Source organism: Aquarana catesbeiana, linkage group LG05 (assembly GCF_042186555.1).
Source record: "Aquarana catesbeiana isolate 2022-GZ linkage group LG05, ASM4218655v1, whole genome shotgun sequence".
NCBI lineage: Eukaryota > Metazoa > Chordata > Amphibia > Anura > Ranidae > Aquarana > Aquarana catesbeiana.
The window spans coordinates 52735673-52763358 of record NC_133328.1 but is presented as its reverse complement, the minus strand read 5'-3'; the positions used below and the strand labels follow the sequence as shown (position 1 = coordinate 52763358).

Sequence of the window (27686 nt, the reverse complement as noted above, 5' to 3'; positions counted from 1 at the left end):
TATAGGGCAATCTTAGAAGAAAAATTGTTAGAGTCTGCAAAAGACTTGAGACTGGGGCAGAGGTTCATCTTCCAGCAGGACAACGACCCTAAACATACAGCCAGAGCTCCAATGGAATGGTTTAGATCAAAGCATATTCATGTGTTAGAATGGCCCAGTCAATGTCCAGACCTAAATCCAATTGAGAATCTGTGGCAAGACTTGAAATTTGCTGTTCACAGACGCTCTCCATCCAATCTGACAGATCTTGAGCTATTTTGCAAAGAAGAATGGGCAAAAATGTCACTCTCTAGATGTGCAAAGCTGGTAGAGACATCCCCAAACAGACATGCAGCTGTAATTGCAGGGAAGATGGTTCTACAAAGTATTGACTCAGGGGGGCGCCATACAAATACACATCACACTTTTCACATATTTATTTGTAAAAAATTTGGAAAACCATTTATCATTTTCCTTCCACTTCACAACAGTCTGACATCTACGGTCTCCCTCTGCTGTTTGCATAGCTTTCAATTGTGCCCATGAAATGGTATGTTCCGTCGAGAGATACCTCCTACGGTGTGCGCATCACGCCAGCTGATCGGGAAATCAGCTGGTGTGCCCTTCTATACTGCGCATGCGCAGGCACTTTTTGACGGCGGGCACTATCTGATAGAACACCGGCAACTGGAGCAAAATTCTGGCATTGCCAAGTCAATTTTGGTAAGTTCCCAGGTACGATCATCAGTAAACCTACCCTGAAAAACGCCATGCAGCCACCCCTGGAGTGTATGTAGACAGGAAGCAAGTGCAAGTGCAAATAGTCTGTGGGAGATCAGCATCACTAAGATGCAACAAAGAATAAAAAAAAATGAAAGTTGTTTATGATACACAGTGCTTTAGCAAACTAAATGTCAGTTAAAGTTTACATCTGATTTAAGAAAGCGCACACACTCTCATAGATCATTAAACTCAACAATCGACCCTACAGAATCAGTGTAATTGGAGGTATTTTAACCGCTGGTGCCTCATTACTTGAAAATCCCATGGAGCTTGTCATTAATTAATAATTGTCACCAACTGTATATATGGAGTGTCTGCAAACAGAAAATGAAACAAGGTGACTCGCTTTAACCAAGTCGCTTATTAAAAAAGGCAAAACAAATGGGCAATTAGCAGAAAGGAGACGCGACTACAGCTGTGACAAAGGAAAGGCTTACACCAAACATTAATGCTGTCACTCGGCGGTCATGAACCGGTTCTCAGCTGCACATGACGGTTAATTGCAGCATGGGAATGTAAAGTACAGTCAGAAGATTCCGACGGACGCCGACAGACTAAAGCCGGCTGACAATCCGATCGTGTGTGGGCTTCCCCGGACTTTCAGCTGACTTTTCCAGCCGCAAATCTGACGAACTTTAGATTTGAAACATGCTTCAAATCTTTACGTCGTAACTACGCCGGACCCAGAAATCCGCTCGTCTGTATGCTAGTCCGACGGACAAAAACCCACGCTAGGGCAGCTATTGGCTACTGGCTATCAACTTCCTTATTTTAGTCCGGTGTACGTCATCACGTACGAATCCATCGGACTTTTGTGTGATCGGATGTAGGCAAGTCCGTTCGTTAGAAAGTCTGCCGCAAGTCCGCCAAAAGTCCGTCGAATGTCTGTCGGACTTTTGTAGCCGAAAAGTCCGACCGTGTGTACACGGCATAAGATTTACTTTGAGTTGACCTTTTGTTTCATTAGATCTTTAACGAATTACCGAATCATGTTGAATTCTTTCGTTATATTCGCTATAATTTCTTTCGTATTAGTTGAAATTCGTTATTTTTTTATTCGGACATTCGGATGCATCCAAATGTCCGAAAGATGCAAAATTCGTCCGAATTTCGATTTGTTACGAAACGAATTGCACATATCTATCAAGCAGCTAGGCATACAGACGGCTTCTAAAAACATTTGTGAAAGAATGGGTCGCTCTCAGTGAATTCAAGCATGGTACCGTGATAGGTTGCCACCTGTACAATAAGTCCATCCATGAAATTTCCTTGCTACTAAATATTCCACAGTCAACTGTTAGGCTCAGTTCACACTGGTGCGATGGTAGAACCCATGTGAATCCAGAACGGGTTCCCGCATCGCACCCAACTCGCAGGCAGTTCACACTGCCATATGCGAACTGCTGGGAGTGTCAATACAAAAATAATGACACCCCCAGATCGGTTCGCATATCGCAGTGCGAACTGTCAGTTCAGACATGAATCAGATGGCATGGGTGTTAACAACCCACACAGCGAATCAGTATTCCAGAGATTGTCTACTGCAGCCTGGGTGTCCGCAGGCATGAGAATCATTGTTCAACAGATATGGAACATCTTCCTATATTTATTAATGGAAACTCCATCTTTACACACTCTTCAGGTTAACTTTATATTCCAAGCCAGGCAGGCTAATCAGTGCCCATCAGTGCCTCCTCATTAGTGTCACCTATCAGTGCCTGTCAGTGCCTCCTATCAGTGCCATCTGTGAATGCCGCCTATCAGTGCCCGTCAGTGAAGGAGAAAAATTGCCTGTTTGCAAAATTTTATAATAAACTATGAAAAATGTTTTTGTTTTTTCAAAATTTGCTGTCTTTTTTAATTTGTTTAGCAAACAATTAAAAACCCAGTGGTGGTTAAATACCACCATAAAAAAGCTCTATTTGTGTGAAAAAACATTGTTAAAAAAAATTCATATGGGTACAGTGTAGCATGACCGCACACTTGTCATTCAAAGCGCGACAGCACTGAAAGCTAAAAATTGGCCTGCACAGGAAGGGGGTAAAAGTGCCCAGTAGGCAAGTGGTTAAACCCAAAACCAAATATGTAATATGTTGTAGTTTACCAATCTTTAGATGTGGTGGCTGCATTACTTTTCTCTCCTTTTTTCCCTCTGTTTTCACTTGGTGATCTGGCCAGTAACACACCTCCTGTATCAGTGAGACATACCTCTGGAGGAATGAGAACAGGAGGCACAGTAGACAGCAGCATTGTCAGAAGTGATTATATATATACACACACATATATATTATATACATATACACACACACACATACATACATACAAACACACACTATATTGCCAAAGGTATTGGGACTCAAATCATTGGATTCAGGTGTTCCAATAGCCTCCATGGCCAGAGGTGTATAAAATCAAGCACTAGACTTGTGCACAGCGGAAAATTTCCTTTGGTTTCAGTTCGTTGTCATTCGTAAAATACATAATTTAGTTCTGTTACATTTGTTATAATACGTTAATTCGTTTTCGGATAATTCGTTATTTCTGTAGAGTGTCGATATTCGTTATACTGAATCTCGAATCATGTCGAATTCATTTGTTATATCCGCTATAATTTCTTTCGTATTAGTTGAAATTCGATATTTATGTATGTATATATATTCGTGATAATGATTCGTAGTTTGGAAAGTTGTTTGTTTATTGAATCCATTAACACACACAATGACAATATCTCTTCTCCTCTGCTCAAATACAGTACAACACCCTTCTCACTCAGTTCACAGGAATGCACTTTGCCAGTAATCCAACCTCCAGCACAAAATTAATCAGCTGATTGGACTGTAATGCCGCGTACACACGGTCGGACTTTTCGTCTACAAAAGTCCGACGGACGCCGACAGACTAAAGCCGGCTGACAATCCGATCGTGTGTGGGCTTCCCCGGACTTTCAGCTGACTTTTCCAGCCGCAAATCTGACGGACTTTAGATTTGAAACATGCTTCAAATCTTTACGTCGTAACTCCGCCGGACCCAGAAATCCGCTCGTCTGTATGCTAGTCCGACGGACAAAAACCCACGCTAGGGCAGCTATTGGCTACTGGCTATCAACTTCCTTATTTTAGTCCGGTGTACGTCATCACGTACGAATCCGTCGGACTTTTGTGTGATCGTATGTAGGCAAGTCCGTTCGTTAGAAAGTCTGCCGCAAGTCCGCCAAAATTCAGTCAAAAGTCTGTCGGACGGGCTGTCGGACTTTTGTAGCCGAAAAGTCCGCCCGTGTGTACGCGGCATAAGATTTACTTTGAGTTGACCTTTTGTTTCATTAGATCTTTAACGAATTACCGAATCATGTTGAATTCTTTCGTTATATTCGCTATAATTTCTTTCGTATTAGTTGAAATTCGTTATTTTTTTATTCGGACATTCGGATGCATCCAAATGGCCGAAAGATGCAAAATTCAGCCGAACTTCGATTTGTTACGAAACGAATTGCACATATCTATCAAGCAGCTAGGCATACAGACGGCTTCTAAAAACATTTGTGAAAGAATGGGTCGCTCTCAGTGAATTCAAGCGTGGTACCGTGATAGGTTGCCACCTGTACAATAAGTCCATCCATGAAATTTCCTTGCTACTAAATATTCCACAGTCAACTGTTAGGCTCAGTTCACACTGGTGCGATGGTAGAACCCATGTGAATCCAGAACGGGTTCCCGCATCGCACTCGACTCGCAGGCAGTTCACACAGCGAATCAGTATTCCAGAGATTGTCTACTGCAGCCTGGGTGTCCGCAGGCATGAGAATCATTGTTCAGCAGATATGGAACATCTCCCTATATTTATTAAGGGAAACTCCATCTTTACACACTCTTCAGGTTAACTTTATATTCCAAGCCAGGCAGGCTAATCAGTGCCCATCAGTGCCTCCTCATTAGTGTCACCTATCAGTGCCTGTCAGTGCCTCCTATCAGTGCCATCTGTGAATGCCGCCTATCAGTGCCCGTCAGTGAAGGAGAAAAATTGCCTGTTTGCAAAATTTTATAATAAACTATGAAAAATGTTTTTGTTTTTTCAAAATTTGTTGTCTTTTTTCATTTGTTTAGCAAACAATTAAAAACCCAGTGGTGGTTAAATACCACCATAAAAAAGCTCTATTTGTGTGAAAAAACATTGTTAAAAAAAATTCATATGGGTACAGTATAGCATGACCGCACACTTGTCATTCAAAGCACGACAGCGCTGAAAGCTAAAAATTGGCCTGCACAGGAAGGGGGTAAAAGTGCCCAGTAGGCAAGCGGTTAAACCCAAAACCAAATATGTAATATGTTGTAGTTTACCAATCTTTAGATGTGGTGGCTGCATTACTTTTCTCTCCTTTTTTCCCTCTGTTTTCACTTGGTGATCTGGCCAGTAACACACCTCCTGTATCAGTGAGACATACCTCTGGAGGAATGAGAACAGGAGGCACAGTAGACAGCAGCATTGTCAGTCTGGGGGGAGGGTGGTGTTAAATGTATTAGCAGATTTAGATACACTAACGAACTGAAGCCAAACTCCAGCTTATCATTTTAATTACCCCTCCTAGTGTTAAATAGTTTGTCTCATCCATGTAAACTGATACATTCTGCTGGAGAGCTTGTGCTTTTGAAAAACCACAGAATTGCTGGCTGGTTCACTAGAATATAATAGAAGAAAGAAAGCCTAAAAAAGAAAACGAATGCAGCCATCACATCTAAGAATTGGTAAGCTGTAGACTCCGATCTCTGTAAAGAGCCGCGGCTGCGGCTCTTTAACAGTGTGATCAGCTGTGTCCAATCACAGCCGGTCAGATGTAAACACGGAGATGGTGGTAATCGGCGCTCCTCGCCTCACACTGACAGAGTGTGAGGAGAGGAGAGCCGATCAGCGGCATCTCTTTGCAGACCACATCTAGGTATGTAATCAGGGCACTGATCATCAGTGCCCTGATTACAATTAGGTGCCCACCACTGCCAGCAATTAGTGTTTACAAGTGCCAGCAATCAGTGGCCATTAGTGATGCCAGTCAGTGCTGGCTATCAGTGCTGCCCATCAATGCCCATCACTGCTGCCCATCAATGCCACCCATCAATGCCCAGTGCCGCCCATCAGTGCCCACCAGTGCCGTCTATCAGTGCCCATTAGTGCCCACCAGTGCCACCCATCAGTGCCGCCTATCAGTGCTCATCAGTGCCCCATTTCAGTGCCACCTAATCAGTGCCCATAAGTGCCACCTCATCAGTGCTGCCTCATCAGCGCCCATCAGTGAAGGAGAAACATTACTTATTTACAAAATGTACTGACAGAAAAACTTTTTTCTTTTTCAAAATTTTCGGTCTTTTTTAGGAAAAAAACAAACACCCAGAAGTGATTAAATACCGCCAAAAGAAAGCTCTATTTGTGTGAAGAAAATGAAAAAAAATTTCACATGGTTACAGTGTAGCATGACCGCACAATTGTCATTCAAAGTGCAACAGCGCTGAAAGCTGAAAAATGGCCTGGGCAGGAAGGGGGTGTAAGTGCCCAGTATTGAGGTGGTTAAGGGAAGATGGTTGGGAGGGGGGCGGGGGGTTCAAAAATTGCGGATCAACCACGCATTTTAAACGCACCCCCCTCCCAACCACACGTCTAAACTTACTGTTCCCAGTTTTCTTTGAGTGCCATTATGTCAATACTGATCTGAAAAGACAGACACGATCCTATAAAACATCAGCTGAGTGGATGTTTCATGCTACAAATATATAAATAGAGAAATACATAAATACAAATTTCACATCTTTTTTCATCTAACTTCCCATGTCTGGGGACTGGCGGACGGAGCAGGCATTATAAATCTAGCGTGCTTTCCATCGATGATCAGTCCAAAATATGCGGCTGACCATAAATTTGCTGTTTGTTTGTGAAATATTGAAGTCGTCTCTCTCTCGGAATAGCTGGCAGACACTGGGATATTATAGAGAAACAGGACAAGAGGTATAGATTGCAGCACAATAGGACGGATTACGGTGAAGCAGAGCGAAGGACTTATCCAAATAACGAGGTGAAATGACAGCTAGATTGCCGGGTAGCCTGGCATGACCTGTCCTGCGCTGAAAACACAGGAAGATGACACTAATTTGCACGGCAGCCGGCGAGGTTCCAAGTCAGGATTCCACCCGGCGCATTCTGAAGCCCAAACAGAATGTTCAGCAGGAGGATAATGATCTGCAGTGGGGAGATGACAGGCTTCCTAGAAAAAGCTGAAAGAGTGCCGTAACCCTCAACAACTAAACACAAAGGTGCACGTTGGTCTGCAAATGTTGAAAGCATATTGCTGATTGGCTGAACAAAAATAAGGTTAATTTTGAGCCAATTGGACTCCTTTATACAGTATCTAAGTAGAGGTCACCTCATCCCCCTTACTATCCGATCCGTGGCCATTGCCCCTCTCTGCCAATTCCTCTACTGCCTTCCTCTAGCCCAGCGATCTCCAAAATGCGGCCCAGGGGGCTGGATGTGGCCCTATACTTGCCTTTATCTGGCCCTTGGGGCACTATTCCACCAACCGACACCAATGATGACGCACCATTCCACCAACTGACACCAATGATGACGCACCATTCCACCAACTGACACCAAAGATGACGCACCATTCCACCAACTGACACCAATGATGACGCACCATTCCACCAACTGACACCAATGATGACACACCATTCCACCAACTGACACCAATGATGACGCACCATTCCACCAACTGACACCAATGATGACGCACCATTCCACCAACTGACACCAATGATGACACACCATTCCACCAACTGACACCAATGATGACACACCATTCCACCAACTGACACCAATGATGACGCACCATTCCACCAACTGACACCAATGATGACGCACCATTCCACCAACTGACACCAATGATGACGCACCATTCCACCAACTGACACCAATGATGACGCACCATTCCACCAACTGACACCAATGATGACGCACCATTCCACCAACTGACACCAATGATGACACACCATTCCACCAACTGACACCAATGATGACGCACCATTCCTCCTACTGACGCCATCAATGGGCCATTATTCTTCTCATTGATATCAACAATGGGGCACTAATCCCCCCTTACAACCAATGATGGGGCACTGGTGCTGGGGCATTTTCTACTCCTAATAGCCACAGCCTGGCCCCCTTAAAGCCTGAAGGACAGTAAACTGGCTTTTTGCTTAGAAAGTTTGGAGACCCCTTCACTAGCCCCTTGTATAAAATTCTAAATACTGCCTACAACATTCAAAGCCATCCACAACACTGCCCCCAACTACATCACCAACCTCATCTTGACATGTCTCCCAAGTTGTTCACTCCGTTCCTCCCAAGACCTCCTTCTCTCTAGCTCCCTTGTCACCTCTTCCCACACTCCAGGACTTCTCCAGAACCTCTCCCATTCTCTGGAACTCCATGCCCCAATCTGTCATGTTATTACCTACCCTGTCCACCTTTAGAGGATCCCTGGAAACTAAATTTATTCAGAGAAGCCTACTTTGGCTCCACCAAAAAAAAAAAACAAATCGACCACTTCCATCAGCTTTTGTACCACCACCCCTTCCCTTTTAGATTGTAAACTCCATGGACAGGGCCCTCCTATTGCTTCTGATGTGAACTGAATTATAACTGTACTGTTTCCCTTTATATTGTAAAGTGCTGCACAGATTATTGGCGCTTTATAAATCCTGTATAGTAAAAATAATAATCTCTTCAACTGCCAAGGAATTACTGAAAAGGCAGCCTGCATACCTGAATTATATCAACTCTGTTTCAGACTGGTAAGCAGATATATTAATACATATTCCTTTAGGTATTGGTTAGATAATACTGGCCAAACAGTCATACAGTGCAATCTAATTGTACAATTTCTATGCCATCTCCTTAAAGTGGAGTTCCAACTACATTTACTAATTCTTTTAAAACAAACCTTTCATTAATGACATTGCTATTTAATACTCACGTTTTTGGATAAATTTGTCCCCTGATGTCATGTCTAATAGACAAAATAAGGTTATATCATTAATTGCTGGCCGTTGTCATTTTGCTTGTGGGCATGTGAAGCCCACAAGCATTTAGTTCCCAGGATACGGTGCAGCTGAGTGACCAGCATGCACCGCCCCATTCTCGCACATGCGCAGTAAGGCTCCATAGCAGCGCTGTAAAGTATACAGGATGCCATAACAACCGGCGTCGGAAGTGCCCGCCCCGTTGTTATGGCTACCTAGCCCTCGGCGCTGCCCACTGCCTCCTGGGAAATGATGACACACATCTCCCAGGAGCAGTAGCAAGCAGAGGCGCCGAGGGACGTGACGTCAGGAGCCGAGGTGTTGAAGGAGGCAGATTTCGAGGGACCACATAGCAACAGGTATAAAAAAGATAAGCAAGTTAGGTGGAACTCCACTTTAAAGAGGAGTACCAGTCTGTAAAAATAAATAAATAAATAAATAAATAAAAGTCAGCAGCTACAAATACTGTAGCTGCTAACTTTTAATATAAGGACACTTACCTGTCCAGGGATCCCTTGATGTCGGCACCCCTAGCCAATTCGTCAATTGGCTTCGGGTGCAGGCGCATCTGTACTAAGGGAAACAAGAAGTGAAGTATTGCGGCTTCACAGCCAGTTTCCTACTGCGCATACGTGATTCGCACTGCACTTTCTCAATGGTCCCGCCGTCTTCTGGGACCTCTGTGTGTCCCAGAAATCAGCAGGCGGGGGGGGGGGAGTGGAAATGATGGAGATCGCCGTGCAGCGACCTTACCAGGAAGTGGGAGCGGGTACCGCTCAAAACCAGGTACCTGGTCCCCCCCAATAAGTGCCAAATGTGCCAGTGGAGGGGGGGGGGTGCAAAAAAAAAAAAAAAAAGGAGCTTCCCCTTTTGGGTGGAGCTCCACTTTAACCTCTATTGTACTGTAGATGGGCATCTCCTACAGGCACAGCAACATATTTATAAATCGCTGGCCTCTTCTGGGTACAGGCTGCCAACTCCTGCTATGATGAGACACAGCTGATCAGGTGTGTCCAATCACAGCACAGATCCCTGTGTTGGCAAACAACCCAGGGCTCTGTACAGAGAGGGAGAAGGAGCAAAGAGATTTTTAGTAAAAGGCAGCACATACACAATAGACACATTAACACTTGTTAGGCACACACTTAACCCCTTGATTACCCGAGATGTTAACCCCTTCCCATTTGTATCGTATGATCACTGTATTAGTGTCACTGGTGATGTGTCAGTTAGTCAGTTCCCACCCCATGTCAGTTAGTGTCAGATTGCCTGCTGCCCTATCGCAGTCCCATTATAAGTCGCTGATCACCGCCATTACTAGTACATAAAAAAAAAAAAAAAAATGCAATATATCCTGCTATAACTTCCACGGAAACCAATCAATATACACTTATTGGGATTTTTTTTTTACCAAAGACATGTAGCAGAATTTGGCCTAAATTTATGAAATTAGATTTTTTTTTAATTTTTATTGTATATGTTTTATACCAAAAAGTAAAAAATATTGTTTTTTTTTTTTCCTAAACTGTCTTTTTTCTTTTATATAATAACAAAATAAAAAACCCAGTGGTAATCAAATTCCACCAAACAATAATGTTTTTTGAAAAAATATATATAAATGTTGTTTGGGTGCAGCATTGCATGACCGCGCAATTACCAGTTAAAGCTAAAGCACAGTGCTAAGTAGCAAAAAATGGCCTGGTCATGAAAGGGGTTAAAACCTTCCGGAGCTCAAGTGGTTAAGGACTTGTGTCAATGGGCTTGTATTGATCATTTATTGAGCTGTAGTTGATCTCCTTCTTTTGACCTGTTTTAAGTTGGATTTCCATTCCAAATGACTTGTACAGAAATGCCAAACTCGAATGAAGTGAACAAAAAACTGTCGACACAGGGTTTTCTTCCAGTTTAAGGGCCTAACTATACCTATTCTTAAAAAATTTGAATAATATTCTGGTGAATAACATTAATATATGACCAAATGCTTGATGCACCTACATGCTTCTAAACTTGTTGGCAAAACGCAGCTTTAGGAGTGTTTTTTATGCTGCTCTTCTCATGCCAGGAGAAAAGGAATTCCGAAGATCTGGGTAAATGCCCAGTGTGCATGAGGCCTTACCCTCACACTACATAACTGCTGATAAAAAAAAGAAGATTGTACAACCAGGTTGTAATGGAAGTGGCCAGATTTAGGATTATCAACAGCTATCTTGAGCGAAGCCCTACCAATCCATTCAATTTATAACCAATACGGTAGGTCCTTGCGATACAGGACTGTCAGAAAGTTGAAAGGAGACTTGCACCATCAAATTGTAACATATGTGGTCAACTTGAGACGTTAGGCATGCCTTTTCAGTAATTATGATGGGAGTTTTAGTCATGCAGTACAAGCAAGTTTGAATATTTGTACAAATGTTAATTTTCTATCCAATAGTGAACAATGGATTCCTATAGCAAGTTCTGCCTAAAACATTAAGTTGGAGGGTTAAAACAGACGTAAGGTACACGCAGACATGAGAGAGCAGGCATTGGACCCTGCTGTGATGGAGCGACCATCTCCTGACTATTAGGTATCCATCAACACCAATGGCCAAGTCACCTTGGGGGGAAGTGGTCAGGTTAGAACACCTCACCCAATCGCTCTTGGTTTTCCCATGATAAATGATGTTGTACATGTCTGCAGGACATCTTCTCCACCTGACTCCAGTAGATAAACACAAGCGGGCAGCTGAGGCAGACACCTGAGGGTGTGCACCTCTGATTGCTCTCTATGATCAGTTTTAGGGCCATTGCACATGAGCCTACATGCAGAGCATCAAGAATGTGTCATGAGACATAGTGGTAAACTACATAAACATGTGCACCACAGAAGTTTATTACCCTGCAAAATGCTGAGTCTGATTACATGTACCTACAATTTCCATGGATAGGGCCATGCAGAAGCTTTGTAACTTAACAGCCAGTTTGGAAACTGTCATTCAGTTCTCTGTTCTCATTTGCTAGAGCAAAGATGTAGAGCCAGAAGCCACAAAAGAAATGTACTGCCTCCTAGGCAATACATATGGGATCACCCCACTCTATGCAATAGTGGATGTATATCTTTCTATATAATGCAAGATTATTGGGGAAACTTGACTGCGGATGGTCAGCAGATTCCTGTATTATGTATACGCTAGAGCCGGGGTCTCCAAACAATCTAAACAAAGGGCCAGCTTACTGTCCTTCAAACTTTAGTGGGGCCACGCTGTGGCCAAAGAGAGTAGAAAATGTTCTGGCATCAGAGGGGGTAAACAATGACCCATGATTGGTATTATGGGGAGTAATAGTGCCCCATTGTTAGTATCAATGGGAGAAATAGTGCTCCATCATTGGTGTCAGTGGAAGGAACAGTGCCCTATTGTCAGTGACAGGAACTACACCCCACTGTTGCTGACAATGCAGGGAATAATGCCCCATGGGTCAGATAAAAGAAAGCAAAGGGCCACATCTGCCCCCCTGACCACAGTTGGGAGACCACTGGTCTAGAGCAGCCATTCTCAACTAGGGTTCCATGGAACCTTAGGGTTCCCCCAGAGGTGGCAAGGGGTTTCTTGAGCTGTGGCTAACTGACCTTCCATCTTATTATGCCTCCGTAGTTCCAGGTTTAACACCACTTGGCAGAGAGAGTGGCATGATTGCAAGAATGGCATTCTGACTAGCACTGTAAAGGGGTATTCTTCCAACTGACCACTACCAATTTAAGCTGCTTTTTCCAAATTTTTTTCCCCAATGGACTGATTCTATCAGGGGTTCCCCGGAGACCTGAAATTTAGTTCAAAGGTTCCCCTGGGGTAAAAAAGGTTGACAAAAGCTGGTCTAGAGCGTAAGAGTAAGCACCTAGCAAACAAAAAGTGATATTTCACTTATAGATGTAGTCTGCTGGTCATCTGGCTTACTGTATTTACTGAGTTCTCCATCTGTGAGAGAGGGAATCCCTTGCAATGACCACAGTAGCCCTGAGATATAGGGAACTGTTAGGCAATTTTAAGGAAAACTCTAAACCTAAAGAAATATTAGATGATTTGACAAGTAACTGTGTGTAGGTTAAAGCCGTTAATCAACTAGTAAGCCTAAAAGTAGGGCACCTAGATTTGCCTGCACATTCAATTATCTTGTAGGGCTGCTTTTGAGTACTCAAACCTCAGTTCTCCAAACAGTAACTGTGGGTCTAACAGCTCCCGTCTCCCACATCTCACTATTGGCATGTGACACCACCCATGGCAGATATGGACTAATAGTGAAATGAGGTGGGACAGATATGATTTTGGTATCTGCGTATAGTTGTAATGAGCAAAATAAAACACCATGGATTTTTGACTGCCACTGCCGGGATGAAAGTCTTTCTTGATGCATGCTTTTTTAATCTTCCTGGTAGTTTCAGAACTTTTACCTGTGCGCACAGGTTCATGGTAACTCTCCATCATATACCACAAAACAAGATTCAACCAGTTAATGAAGCAGCTCTACTTCAGATTTCTAAGAAAATAAAGCTTTCAAAAAAAAAAAAAAAAAAAAAAAGGGAATAAACAACTCAATTAGGTCCATCAATCTAGCGCCATCTGATTTGATCTGTGCAGTGAAAATAATGACTCCTTTGCCAAAAGCCATAGAAAATTAAGTACTGTCCGTGATACTTTTTACATTTTTTTTATACAGCTCGATAAAAAACAAGCGATGTACAAATTTCCTGCCACACTTTTGACAGTTGTAGGGGTTAACAGCTGAGCCATAACGAGTTCTCTAGAACATCAGAAGCACTCGTTATCGCATCCAGAGATTTTCCAATCCATGCTGGAAAATCTCCGAGCAATCGATCCACTAACCCTTCACCCCACTTCTGCTCTACGAGTCAAGGATTAGATTGTGGTTGTGAACATTTTTCTCACTCTTGTATTTCTTGATTTGTTGACAGTACCTAAAAAAATTACACTTAAAGGTCGAAGCCTTCTTTCCGATATATCCTGAATCAATCCAATCTAATGCTGGCCATACACTATACGAAAAACGAACATTCGGCCGTGAGCACAAACGATAGTGCCATCATGTAATGACCGGTAAATCGTTCAGTGGACATAAATGAATGCATTTTTTGTTCGTTTTTTTACATATACCTAGTGCAGACAGTTTGGATGGAAACACATTAACCTTTCAATTTATCGTTCGTTCGGCAGAAAATTTCCAAACTTGTCCTTCGTTTTTTCGGCTCAAAAACATTCCAGCGTTTATCGATTTTGTGCCCATTAACTGGCCGAAAAACGAACGAACTGTCTAAATGACCGAATTTCGGCTGATTTTTCATACAGTGTATGGCCAGCATAAGTTACATGGCTAAATCTGGTTGACCAAGACCATTGCTGTACCACAAGGGAAATTGTAATACAGTGATTGCACACATTATATTGTTAATATCATATAAGGAATATACTTTTGAATATATTCCATTCTTTCCTTACCTTGCTCCAGTTCTCCAGCTGCAAACTCGCACCAATCCGCCAACAATTTGAAAACTAATAAAACTCCAAAAACCAACTTGGTCTTCTTAATCTGGCCCATATCTCCGATGGTATCAAATCTCCTTCCTAGGGGTCAGAGCAAAGAAAACAACGGCAATTTTTTTCCTGCTTCCAAACTCCCAAGTCCCGATACATCCAATGGCAACACTTCAAGGAAAAGTTCTACAACCAAATATCAAGGGCAAACGTGAAAAAGGAACATCTTCATTTCTGAGAATGTCTTAACTTGTCCAGACAAAATTCTGATGCTTAGAGAGTGAAAAGGCAAAAAAAAAAAAAGAAACTCCTCTTGGTGTCCTTTTATCCTGATCACAAATTACCCTGTGGCAACTGTCAAAGCCAAACAATGAATGGAAAGCAATTAAACGCCTGCTGGGAACTTTTCACAAGACACCTCCAGGCTGCAAGGGGGTGTCAAGAGGTGGATGGAGGGGGTTTCTGCAGAAGTCAAAGACTTTGAGGGTCTGTCACGAAAAGCGAACCGTACAGAAAAACACAATTTCCTAAATGAATTCTCACCTCATAGCACACAAATGAGTCAATTCCAGGCACAGGGTCCTGAAAAGGGGGTCGAAGGAGTTAAGGCGCTCTTACTTTCCGACTGGCACTACCCAAGGAGAAGAAGGAGTTTTTGGTCAAGCCCAGTCTTCTTCATTCCCCCCCTATTTTTATTTTTTCTCTTTCCTATCGCATGCCCTGCCTCTGCACCTTCCCCTTTTATTCTTCACGCTGTCCGATGGATGCACTTGTGTGACAGTGACATAGAGTAGGGTCCCTCAAGTCTTCTGCTGGTAGAAGATGTAGCTTGGAGGCAACTAGCACTCAGCAACACCTTCTCCTCCTGCTGCTCCAGCCTCGCCACTGCTGCTGCTGCTTCTCCCACCTTACAAGCTGATTGCTCTTAGAAGAAAAAAAAAAAAAAAAAAAAAAAGGAAAGAGAAGAGAAGAAAACCCACTAGCAGGCTGCCTCCTTCCTCCTCCTCCTTCTGGGGAGCTTCCTCCTCCTCCTCAGCTGCATGCTACAGCCGGCTGCCTACAAGGCTCTGTGTTTACAGCCTAGAAACACACACAAAGCTCAGCTCATCTCTAGGCAGGACACTTGTGAGCACATAGACCCCCCTGGTGCGGTCCCTTCTCTAGGAGAATGGCAGTCCCCGCAGTCCCAGCACTTGTGAGGGAGGAGGAAGGATACAGAGATACATTGTTCCAATCGAGAAGCATGAGGAGTAGCACATTCCGCTGCACAGGTTCTGCCTGCCATGGATTGTGTTATGTTTATGAAAAAGAAATTCTGATATACAAGATTTCAGAAGTGTCCCACATCCCATGAAAGATGGAAAGAAAGAAAACCCCTGGGGGTGGGATTTTTTAGGCACTACCAACAGACAATGAAAATTAAGAATAATCATTTTAATAATTTTATAGAAAAATACATTGAATATTAAACAAAGTCATGCACATTAGAAAATCAAGGTATGCAAATTGATGATACAAAGAAGATCTTTGTATCATCAGTTTGCATATCTTCATTTTCTAATGTTTGACTTTGTTTAACCTCTTCAGCCCTGGAAAATTTTACCCCCTTCCTGACCAGAGCACTTTTTGCATTTCGGCACTGCGTCGCTTTCACTGACAATTGTGCGGTCGTGAGACGTTGTACCCAAACAAATTTGACGTCCTTTTTTTCCCACAAATAAAGCTTTACTTTGGTGGTATTTGATCACCTCTGTGGTTTTTTTGTTTTGCGCTATAAACAAAAAAAGAGCGACAATTTTGAAGAAAAAAAGCAATATTTTTTACTTTTTGCTATAATAAATATCCCCCAAAAATATATAAAAAAAACATTTTTTTTCCTCAGTTTAGGCCGATATGTATTCTTCTACTCTTGTATTCTTGGTAAAAAAAATAAATAAATTGCAATAAGCATATATTGATTGGTTTGCGCAAAAGTTATAGCGTCTACAAAATAGGGGATAGTTTTATATTTATTTTCATTGTCTGTTGGTAGTGCCTAAAAAATACCACCCCCCGGGGTTTTCTTTCTTTCTTTCCTTGTTTTATGTATATGGTGTTTGGTAAATACATAGAATGTAGCGATTGTCATAATTTCCTATATTTATTTTTCGAAGTAAACATTTTATATTTTGTAGCAATATACTGTAAGGATGTTTGTTCATTAGGGCTCATGCACACTGCAGCTCAAAAAAAAAAAAAAAAATCTGCTTTTACAGGAATTTGAGCATATCTAATAAAAACAAATTTAAAAAAAATATAGTTTCTTCATAAATTTTTGCCAAAATGTATTCTTCTACATGTTTTTGATAAAATAAATCCCAATAAGTGTATAGTGATTGGTTTGCATGAAATTTATAGCACCTACAAACTATGGGATATATATATATATATATATATATATATATATATATATATATATATATATATATATATATATACACACACACACCGGAATTGTTATTTTTTAACTTTTTTTACACTACTAATTGTGATGATCAGCGACTTATGATGGGACTGCGATAGTGCGGTGGGCAATCTGACACTAACTGACGCTGGGGGGAACTGACTAACTGCCATTGACATCACCAGTGACATTATTACAGTAATCAGCGCTAAGGCCTGATTCACACCTATGCATTTTTAGTGCTTTTTGCATTTTGCAGATTTGCACTAAAGTCCATTTAACATGGTTTCCTAAGGAACACGTTCTGTAGAGCAAATCTGCAAAATGCAAAAAGCACTAAAAATGCATAGGTGTGAACCAAGCCTAATACTATACACTGTCACTGTACTGATGACACTGGCTGGGAAGGGGTTAACATATAGGGGCGATCAAGGGGTTAAATGTGTGCCTAACTATTTGTATTGTTTGTATTATTTGCTGCTTTTAACTAAAGATCTCTCAGTTTATCACCCCTGCAAACTGACAGATCGTTCCCTCTGTACAGAGCTCTGTGTTTTTTACCAACACAGGGCTCTGGGCTGTGATAGGACACATCCGATCAGCAGGTCCTGGTCCTTGCTGACAGACTCCTGCTGTGTACAATCATGCACGCACCCTAAACCTGGAAGTAGGCGACAACATACAGATATGTCGCTTTTCCTACAACGGCCACTCACCTGCAGTGCATTGCGGCCAGGCGGGCGGATGGGAAGCGGTTATCACCTAGCGCTCTGCAAGTACACATTTTTGCGTGTTTTTTTGCTTGTTTTTGCGTGTTATTGCGCTGCAAGCAGAAGGTAGCACCAAAGTTGCTCATGTACCGTTCTTTTTTTTTTTAACTGTGTGTTTTTACTCATTCTTTGTTTATTTTAATGTGCGTGTAAACCTGCATCTGCTTGACGTGTTTGGAGTGCCATTAACAATGAATGACACCACAAGCACGACCCGCGTTTCCTGCACACTTTTGCTCGCGTTCACAAAATGCTCCTGTGGGAATGCAGCCTTAGGGATCATTCTCATATGCGACAGCCCTGGCTACCCCTCTAAAAAGCAATCCACAGGGGATCCCTTTTCAGAAAGTGGTTGACAGATGGCTGGGAGATGATATGTCACTGTTATAACTGCACCCCAACTGTGTTCATTACACACGGCTGCAGGGCAGTTGTGGCATGGTACTGCCTATCAAATGTGATGAAAGAGGGGGTTTAAAGCCAGGATCATTGGGGACCGGCCGTGATTTGATCCATCTATAGGCAGGCTGGAAAATTGCATCATCTATGGCTTGCCTATTTTTTTTTTTTATTGCGAGCATGAAGTATCACTCCCTTTGCAAGTGTACAGCCCTGAGCTCCTGTAGGGCTTTGTTTAGGTGGGTGGTAAAATTGATGCCCCTCCACCTGCTTTTAAGCCGCCCCCCCCGGTGTCCAAGTGGATGAGCCTTGAATGATTATCAAAGTACTGTAAATTAAAACATTTATAAACTCCTGTTCATTTTATTTTACCTTCCACCTCTACACTTCATTGTGCTTCTAGGCATTGATAAGTTATCAGGCACAAGTCAGGAGATGGATACAAAAAAAAAAAATTCAAAAGGCGTTATCAATGATAATGCATTTGAACATTTTTTTGTATCCATCTCCTGACTTGTGCCTGAAAACACCTGACGCTTGTAAAAGTGTCTAACCTGTAAATGCATTTAGGTGCATTTATAGGTGTCAGGCGCATGGGCATTAATTCATTTATTTGGCCGGAATAATCATTTATTCTGGCCATTGAAATTTATTAACCACTTCATGCCTAAGCCCTTTTCTGACACTTGTTGCTTACAAGTTAAAAATACGTATTTTTTGCTAGAAAATGACTTAGAAACCCCAAACATTATATATATATATATATATATATATATATACATATATATATATATATATATATATATATATATATATATTGTGACAGCAGGCAGGTAAAATCGCCTGGTTGCATCCAGGATGGAAAATATGTATGCCCTAGATTCAGGCTTTATGCTGACTTATACCACTAGGGGGAGTACTGGGAGTCCTGCAGGGGAAGAGGTAATGAGCCCAGCTGAAGTAAGTGGGCTCATTAAGACCTATAGAAAACATCCCAGCATGCTTAGGGAGAAGCTCCATCCTGGAACCAGTTCTGTGATTGTGTAGACTGGGGAGTGTGGTATCTGAGCTTTGCGGTGAGTTAACGCCTGTGTGGCAAAACTTCTCAAAGAGAGATAGGGTCTGGGGCAGCACAAGGCTGCACCCAGTTGTTAGTTAGGGAATCTACGTGTGTAGTAAGCGGTCAAGCTGACCAGGATTTCTTTTCATGTTTCTTTTTTTTCTGTTATTTTTCAATGCATCTAGTCTGAATAAACCGCACCTTTGTTTTTGTTTCACCTACCAAGCTGTCTGCTGTGCCTGATTTTGTGTGGTGAACCCATCCAGGGGGTCACACACACCCGCTGCCGAGTTAACCCCTCACAGTTGGTGGAGAATGCGGGCAGTTTTTTTTTTAAGGCCAGCATGGAGGAGATACTGAGACAGCTGGCTCTAGCAAATGCAAATCAGCAGCAGACAAATGCAGGTTTGCAAAAGAGCCTTGCAGCCCAGCAGCAGACAAATGCAACTTTGCAGCAGAGTCTGGAAGCTCAGCAGAAAGCTCAACTGCAGAGTCTGGACGCTCAGCAACAAGCCCAGCAGCAATCTGAGGCCCGCTTCATAGAGCTGTTACAAAAGCAAGAGCAGAGACTCCAACAACAAATCGAGACATTAATGCAGCAACGGCCGCAGACCAGTGAGGCAAGTGGTTCCACTAATACTGCATCCTTTGGGGTGAGCCGTTTACTGACAAAAATGACTGGAGAGGATGATCCGGAGGTGTTTTTGACCACATTTGAAAGGACTGCTGAAAGGGAAAAGTGGCCTAAGGAGCAGTGGGCTGGACTTGTGGCCCCTCTGTTAACAGGGGAATCGCAGAAAGCCTATTATGACCTAGAGCCGGACCAAGCAAAAGACTATGTGGTGCTAAAAACAGAAATATTGGCACGGCTGGGTGTCACCCTGGCCGTCCGGGCTCAGCGTGTACATAACTGGACTTTCCGGCTTGGAAAACCCCCCAGGTCTCAAATGTATGATCTCATTCACCTGAGCAGGAGGTGGCTGCAGCCAGAGACTTTGACCGCACCAAACATTGTGGAACGTGTTGTTATGGATCGTTTCCTGAGAGCTCTTCCTACTGCCATCCAAAAGTGGGTAAGCCATGGAGCCCCAGAAACTGCAGATAAGCTTGTGGATCTGGTTGAGAGGTACTTGGCTACAGAGAACCTGACCACCTCTTCCAGGGACTCACGGACTTTCCACCCTAAGACCAGACCATCCCCAGTGGCGGGTAAGATGACTCCAAGGGGTGAGGGTGGAGAGAGTGAGAAGGTGGGGGTTCAACCTAATGTCTGGCGGGAGCAGCCCGGGAAGCCCAGGCCGCAAGGGGCAGCGAAAAAGATTATTTGCTACCGCTGCCGGCAAGAGGGACATATTTCAGCTAATTGCCCAGTTGTGGATGAACCTATGCAATGTGACTTTATAAGGGACAGACGTCAGTCGATGTTTGCGACAGTCGCTTGTACTGCCATTCGGGGACCTGAGAAACATTTATGTAAAATGTGTATTAATGGTAGAAATGTGGATGTGTTGCTGGATTCAGGTAGCCTGGTGACATTGATAAAGGCTGAATTAGTTACTACAGTGGTCTCTGGGAATAACAAGGTGGCTGTTATTTGTGTGCATGGGGACACCCGAGAGTATCCTGTAACTTCAGTGTTTTTTGAGACCCACAAAGGTAACCTCTCTCATCAGGTGGGGTTAGTGTCTCACTTACCACATGATGCCATTGTGGGAAGGGATTTTCCAATGTTCTGGGAACTCTGGGATTGTCCTGAGCCCCCCACTGGTGCCCCTATAGACCAGAAAGATGATGACCAGAATTCCTCTGAGAGTGGTGAGGACTCTCCAGAATTTCCCTTGTCGGTATTGGCAGGGGAAACTCGAGAAAATGGGGAGGAGCCAACATCCTCAGATGAAAACATGCCGTCTGTGGAATTTTCAGATCTTGAGGTTCACAGGGAAAATTTTGCCACAGAACAGTTAAAAGACCCCACCCTAATAAAGGGACGGGAAAATGTGGTGAAAATAGATGGCGAGTTAGTGAACCCAGAAAAAACTTGCACTTACCCGTACTTCACTGTGGAAAGGGACCTACTGTATCGAGTGGCTCAAAGGGCAGAAGAAACCGTTGAGCAACTTGTGGTGCCCAAACCTTACAGGAAGTTGGTGTTGGAATTGGCCCATGGGCACATTCTTGGAGGTCATCTGGGGACAGAGAAAACCAGAGAGAGAGTATTGCAGAGATTCTATTGGCCTGGGGTCATGAAGGAAACAGAAAATTATTGTTCCTCCTGCCCTGTGTGTCAGAAGTCGGCACCTATGCCACATTTCCGTAACCCGCTGGTACCTCTTCCTATCATTGAGGTCCCCTTTGAGAGGATCGCAATGGATTTGGTAGGTCCGATAATGAAGTCCGCTAGGGGGCATCAGTACATTTTGGTTATAATGGACTATGCCACCCGTTATCCGGAGGCAATTCCTCTTCGAAATACCTCGGCCAAAACCATAGCCAAAGAACTATCTCTTGTTTTTAGCCGTGTGGGTATTTGTAAGGAACTGCTTACGGACCAAGGTACACCTTTTATGTCCCGGGTTATGAAAGAACTATGCAAGTTGTTCAAAGTGACACAATTACGTACGTCTGTGTATCACCCCCAAACAGATGGGTTAGTTGAAAGATTCAACAAAACCCTAAAACAAATGTTAAAGAAGGTGGTGGATAGAGATGGAAAGAATTGGGACTGTCTAATACCCTATTTGATGTTTGCCATTAGGGAGGTACCCCAATCCTCTACGGGTTTCTCACCCTTCGAGTTACTCTATGGGAGACACCCAAGAGGACTGCTGGATATCGCCAAGGAAACTTGGGAAAATGAGAGTTCTCCCCACAGGAGTGTGATTGAGCATGTCGCCCTGATGCAAGATAGAATTGCACAGGTAATGCCAATCGTAAAGGAACATTTGGCCCAATCGCAGTTAGCACAGCAGAGAGTGTACAACCGTGGGGCCAAGACCCGTACTTTTTCCCCGGGGGATAAGGTATTGGTGCTAGTCCCTACGGTTGAAAGCAAATTCATGGCCAAATGGCAAGGTCCATACGAAGTTCTTGAAAAATTGAGCGAGGTGAACTATAGGGTCAGACAGCCAGGAAGGCGAAAGCTGGAACAGGTATATCACGTCAATCTGCTGAAAGCCTGGAGGGATAGGGAATCCCTAGTTGCAGAGACTTTGTCACCGGTCCAGTCTGATTGCTTTGTTCCTGAGGTTGGAATCGCAGTCACCTTATCGAAACCCCAAAAACAGGAGGTTAAAGAGTTTGTACTTCGCAACAAAGAGATTTTCTCTGAGCTGCCGGGAGAAACATCTGGCGTAGAGCATGATATTATTACCCCGCCAGGAGAAAGGGTAAAACTAAAACCTTATAGAATACCAGAGGCCCGACGGGAGGCAATACGTGGGGAGGTTCAAAGGATGCTGGAATTGGGTGTGATAGAGGAGTCCCAGAGTGACTGGTCCAGTCCTATCGTACTAGTGCCCAAACCTGATGGGAGCTGGCGGTTTTGTAACGATTTTCGACAATTGAATAAAGTTACAAAATTTGACACCTACCCCATGCCGCGTATAGATGAGTTGATCGACCGGCTGGGAACAGCCCGATACATGACAACTCTCGATCTCACCAAAGGGTATTGGCAAATTCCCCTGGCCGAGTCGGCCAAGGAGAAAACTGCGTTTGTAACCCCAGATGGGGCGTTTCAATACAAGAGAATGCCGTTTGGGTTACAGAATGCACCTGCAACATTCCAGCGGAAAATGGACAAGATTCTGAGGCCCCATCAGAAGTATGCTGCAGCTTACCTGGATGATGTGATTATCCATAGCACAGATTGGGTCTCACATCTGCCAAAAGTGCAAGCAGTCTTAGACTCCATTCGGGAAGCTGGGTTTACGGCCAATCCAAAGAAGTGTACCATTGGACAGGAGGAGGCCAAATATCTGGGGTACACTATTGGGAGGGGAGTGATAAAGCCTCAAGTCAATAAAGTCGAGGCCATACAGAGTTGGCCACGTCCCAACAGCAAGAAACAGGTACGAGCCTTTCTGGGAATCGCTGGCTATTATCGGCGATTCATCCCCCATTTTGCTTCTCAGGCTGTGCCCCTCACCAACCTGACAAAAGGGAAAGAGTCTGTCATGGTCAAATGGTCCCCAGAGGCTGAAGCAGCATTCCAGTCATTAAAAACCGCCTTATGTAGCCAGCCAGTGTTGTACTCACCAGACTTCTCTAAGGACTTTGTTGTACAAACTGATGCATCAGACGTTGGGTTGGGAGCAGTGTTGTCCCAGGTCTGGAACGGGGAAGAGCACCCAGTCATTTACCTCAGCAGGAAATTGAAGTCCCATGAGGTAAATTACGCCACAATTGAGAAGGAGTGTTTAGCGGTGAAGTGGGCTCTAGATTCCCTTCGGTACTATCTATTAGGTAGGCACTTTGACCTGGTAACTGATCACGCCCCTTTAAAGTGGATGGCTCAAAACAAGGAGACCAATAGAAGGATAAATAGGTGGTTCCTGGCCCTACAGGAATTCAACTTTACAGTAAAGCATCGCCCTGGCGTTAAAATGGGGAATGTGGATGCTTTGTCTCGAGTACATGCGTGCCTGACTGCGTGTGTTCCAACCCCAAGGTTGAAACAAGAGGGGGGGGTATGTGACAGCAGGCAGGTAAAATCGCCTGGTTGCATCCAGGATGGAAAATATGTATGCCCTAGATTCAGGCTTTATGCTGACTTATACCACTAGGGGGAGTACTGGGAGTCCTGCAGGGGAAGAGGTAATGAGCCCAGCTGAAGTAAGTGGGCTCATTAAGACCTATAGAAAACATCCCAGCATGCTTAGGGAGAAGCTCCATCCTGGAACCAGTTCTGTGATTGTGTAGACTGGGGAGTGTGGTATCTGAGCTTTGCGGTGAGTTAACGCCTGTGTGGCAAAACTTCTCAAAGAGAGATAGGGTCTGGGGCAGCACAAGGCTGCACCCAGTTGTTAGTTAGGGAATCTACGTGTGTAGTAAGCGGTCAAGCTGACCAGGATTTCTTTTCATGTTTCTTTTTTTTCTGTTATTTTTCAATGCATCTAGTCTGAATAAACCGCACCTTTGTTTTTGTTTCACCTACCAAGCTGTCTGCTGTGCCTGATTTTGTGTGGTGAACCCATCCAGGGGGTCACACACACCCGCTGCCGAGTTAACCCCTCACAGTATATATATATATATATATATATTTTTAGCAGTGACCCTAGAGAATAAAATGGCAATCTTTGCAATATTTTATGTCACACTGTATTTGCACAGCGGTCTTTCAAATGCAATTTTTCGAAGAAATAAACTTTCATGAATGCAAAAGAAAAAAAAAAACAGTAAAGTTAGCCCAATTTTTGTGTGATGTGAAAGATGATGTTACGTCGAGTAAATAGATACCTAACATGTCATGCTTTAAATGTGGAATGGCAACAAACGGTACTTAAAAAATTGGTCGTTCTAATGATCGTGCCGATACCTCACGTGTGGTTTGAACACTGTTTACATTTACGGGCGTGACTTATGCGTTCGCTTCTGTGCGAGAGCACAGAGGGATGGGGCACTTTAAAAAAAAAAAAAAAAATCTTATTTAATTGTTTTATTTTTATTTTACACTGTCCCTTTAAAAAAAAATGTGATCAATTTTATTGCTGTCAGAAGGAATATACAGTAAATATCCCTTGTGACAGTAATAGGCAATGACAGGTACTCTTTATGGGGGGATTGGGGGTCTAGAAGATACCAAATCCCTCCTTTGCACTTCAAAGCATTCAAAACGCCAAGTCTGGCAGTTTTGAATACTGTCATTTTTTTAAAGAAATTGACACCTTTAAGTCTTCTGTAAACCGGAAGTGATGTCATGACATCACTTAGATCGGAGACACGATCAAAGCCGATTCCGGCGGACGTGCCGGCTGGTCACTCAGGCTTCCTGGTGGGATAGGCGAGCCACGGAAGGTGGCGAGGGGGGGGGGACGTTCCCTCCCACTGCTTGTGATAACGATCGAGCAGCTGCATCGCTGCATCAATTGTTATCATAAGAAAGCCAACCGCTGGTTCTAAAAAACAGTACCGGGTTGATGCGTGCAGCTGTAGGCATCACCCCGGTACAACCCCTTGAAGAAGAAGGTCGCATATTTGCATTACATCGTTGTGAAGGGGTTAATGTATAGACACGTTTACAAGAACCTGCGGGCAGTCTAATACAAGAGGTGTGTTACTGGTCAGATCACCAGGTGAAAATAGAAAAAAAGCCTAAGAAATTAAAATGAATGCAGCCACCACATCTAATGATTGGTAAGCTGCAATACATAAAAACACATAAATAAGAAAAAGCTGATCATTGTGAGCACCCATGCCAGTGCTGAATGTTCTGTCTCATCTCTGTAAGGCCTCTTTCACACGGATGATCCGTATGTCCGTTTTTCATCCATCCGTTTTCGGATGCAAAACGGACATACAGTCATCCCTATGGAGCGTCGGATGTCAGCGGTGACATGTCCGCTGACATCCGACCCCGCTCCGATCCGAAAAGTGTAACGGAGGAAAAACCTACTTTTCCCTCCGTTTTCGGATCGGATCGGATGACGACGGACACTACGGACCGTCATCATCCGATCCCCCCATAGGGGAGAGCGGCGCTCTGACAGGTCCGTCGCTGCACAGCGTGCAGCGATGCACCTGTCATCTTCCTGCTCAGCGGGGATCGGCGGAGCGATCCCCGCTGAGCCAGCGTGTGTTCACGGGGCGGATCATGACTGATCTGCCCCGTGTGAAAGAGGCCTAACAAGAGAGCTTGTTCTTTTGAAAAAAAAAAAAAAAAAACAAGAGACTTACTTGCTGGATCCCCAGATGAAAATAGAAGAAAAAAGTGTAAAAAGAAAACGAATGCAGCCACCACATCTAATGACTGGTAAGCTGCAATATATGACTTTTTTGGTTTTGCGTTTAATAATAGTAAATACAATCATTTGAAGGTTGGAGGATAGGTTTATTGCAATGTAACACTTTTGATTAAATTCAATAGAGCACTTAGAGCATTATAGAGGTCTAATAAAAAGGAGGATAATCATGGAGAAAAGTGGGACAGAGGGATTTATTTCCTGCACTAATGCACAGTGCAGGATCACCTAGGAATGGGAAGTGTAGTACATTACCATACAAACATTCAGGCTCCATTCACACCTGGGTGGTTTGAATCGTGGACCCGGACTACTGCGCTGTCATTCGGTGCAGCACAAGCCGATCAGAGGGTCCCAGCCAATGATTTGTGGTCGGCACCCGCTGATCAGCTGAGCCAATCCATTTCAGCTCCAGAAAGTTTTACCCCCCGTCAGGACCTGGCCATTTTTTGCTATTTAGAACCACTATTTTAACTGGTAATTGCGCGGTCATGTAACGCTGTACCAAAACACAATTGATGTTCTTTTTTTTTTCACACAAATAGAGATTTCTTTTGGTGGTATTTGATCACCTCTGTTTTTTTTTTATTATATAAATGAAAAAAAGACCAAAAATTTAGAAAAAAAAAAAAACAATATTTTTTACTTTATGTTATAAAACCTATCCAATTAAAAAATATATATATATATAATTCCTTCATACATTTTGGCCAAAAGGTATTCTGCTACATACAGTATTTTTGATAAAACTTTGTTATATATACTGGAATTTTTTTTTTTTTTGTGGTCAGGGACTTGGGTCATCTGTCACATTGGACGTTTGGTGGTCAGTGACTCAAAGCATTGAAGTCATTGAATTAGCACGATAGCCCCTGGAAGCACAGGCTTCCTTTAGACCCCTTTCACACTGACAGCGCCCGCCGTTAGTGCTAAAATTAGCGGCGCTTTTGCATTGCTTTTTGTCCACTACCGGGGCGGTTTTAACCCCCAAAAAAAGGGTTAAAAACTCCCGTTTTGCAGCACTTTTAAATCGCTTTTAAGGTGCTTTGGAAGCACTGCCCATTCATTGCAACCTGGGCGTTTTGGGTGTTTTGGGGGCACTATTTACAGCACTCCCATCCCACCCCAAAGATGCTGCTTGCAGGACTTTTCATAACATCCTGCCAGCACACAGCCCCAGTGTGAAAAGTCCCACTGCAGTGAATGGAAGGTGGTTTTCAGGCGCTTAGCAGAGGCTTTTTCTAGCGCTAAAGCGCCTAAAAACCACCCCAGTGTGAACGGGGTCTTAAAGCTGAACTCCAGACAAACAGATAAATGCACAGAATTATTGCATATATGGGAGTTCTTTCATCTGCCAAAAGATTTGTATTCATGTCCATCCAGTCCTGAGATTTATGCAGCTCAGCCACACAGCACAGTCATGTCTGCCAGGGGAGGGGATCTAATCTTTCTCTGCTGAAATTTTACTTTGACTTTCAATGACATGTCGCTCCCCACATACCTCGATGAATGAACAGTGAATGGAGTAACCGATGAGCTTATGTTTCTTTCACTCTGCTCTCTCCTATCAGCTTGCAGTGCAATGCACTCGATTGGATCTTTGTGCTGCTTTTCCCTGACCTTCCCTGAGCTCTGCTGTGCAACTAAATAGTCTGTTGAAAGATAAAATAAGAAGATCAGATTGTGTGCGCAATATCCAGCTTTAATC

General features: G+C 43.4%; 1 protein-coding gene across 1 annotated transcript in view; it reads right to left on the bottom strand.

Annotated features, from left to right (window-relative positions):
• PLXDC2 (plexin domain containing 2) overlaps positions 1 to 15561 on the bottom strand; it is an 803122-nt gene extending 787561 nt beyond the window's left edge. The window contains exon 1 of the mRNA XM_073629749.1: positions 14312 to 15561. Coding sequence (XP_073485850.1) covers positions 14312 to 14411 — 100 coding nt within the window. The 5' untranslated portion in view covers positions 14412 to 15561. The remainder of the gene's footprint in view (positions 1 to 14311) is intronic.
• Between the last annotated feature and the right edge of the window lie 12125 nt (positions 15562 to 27686).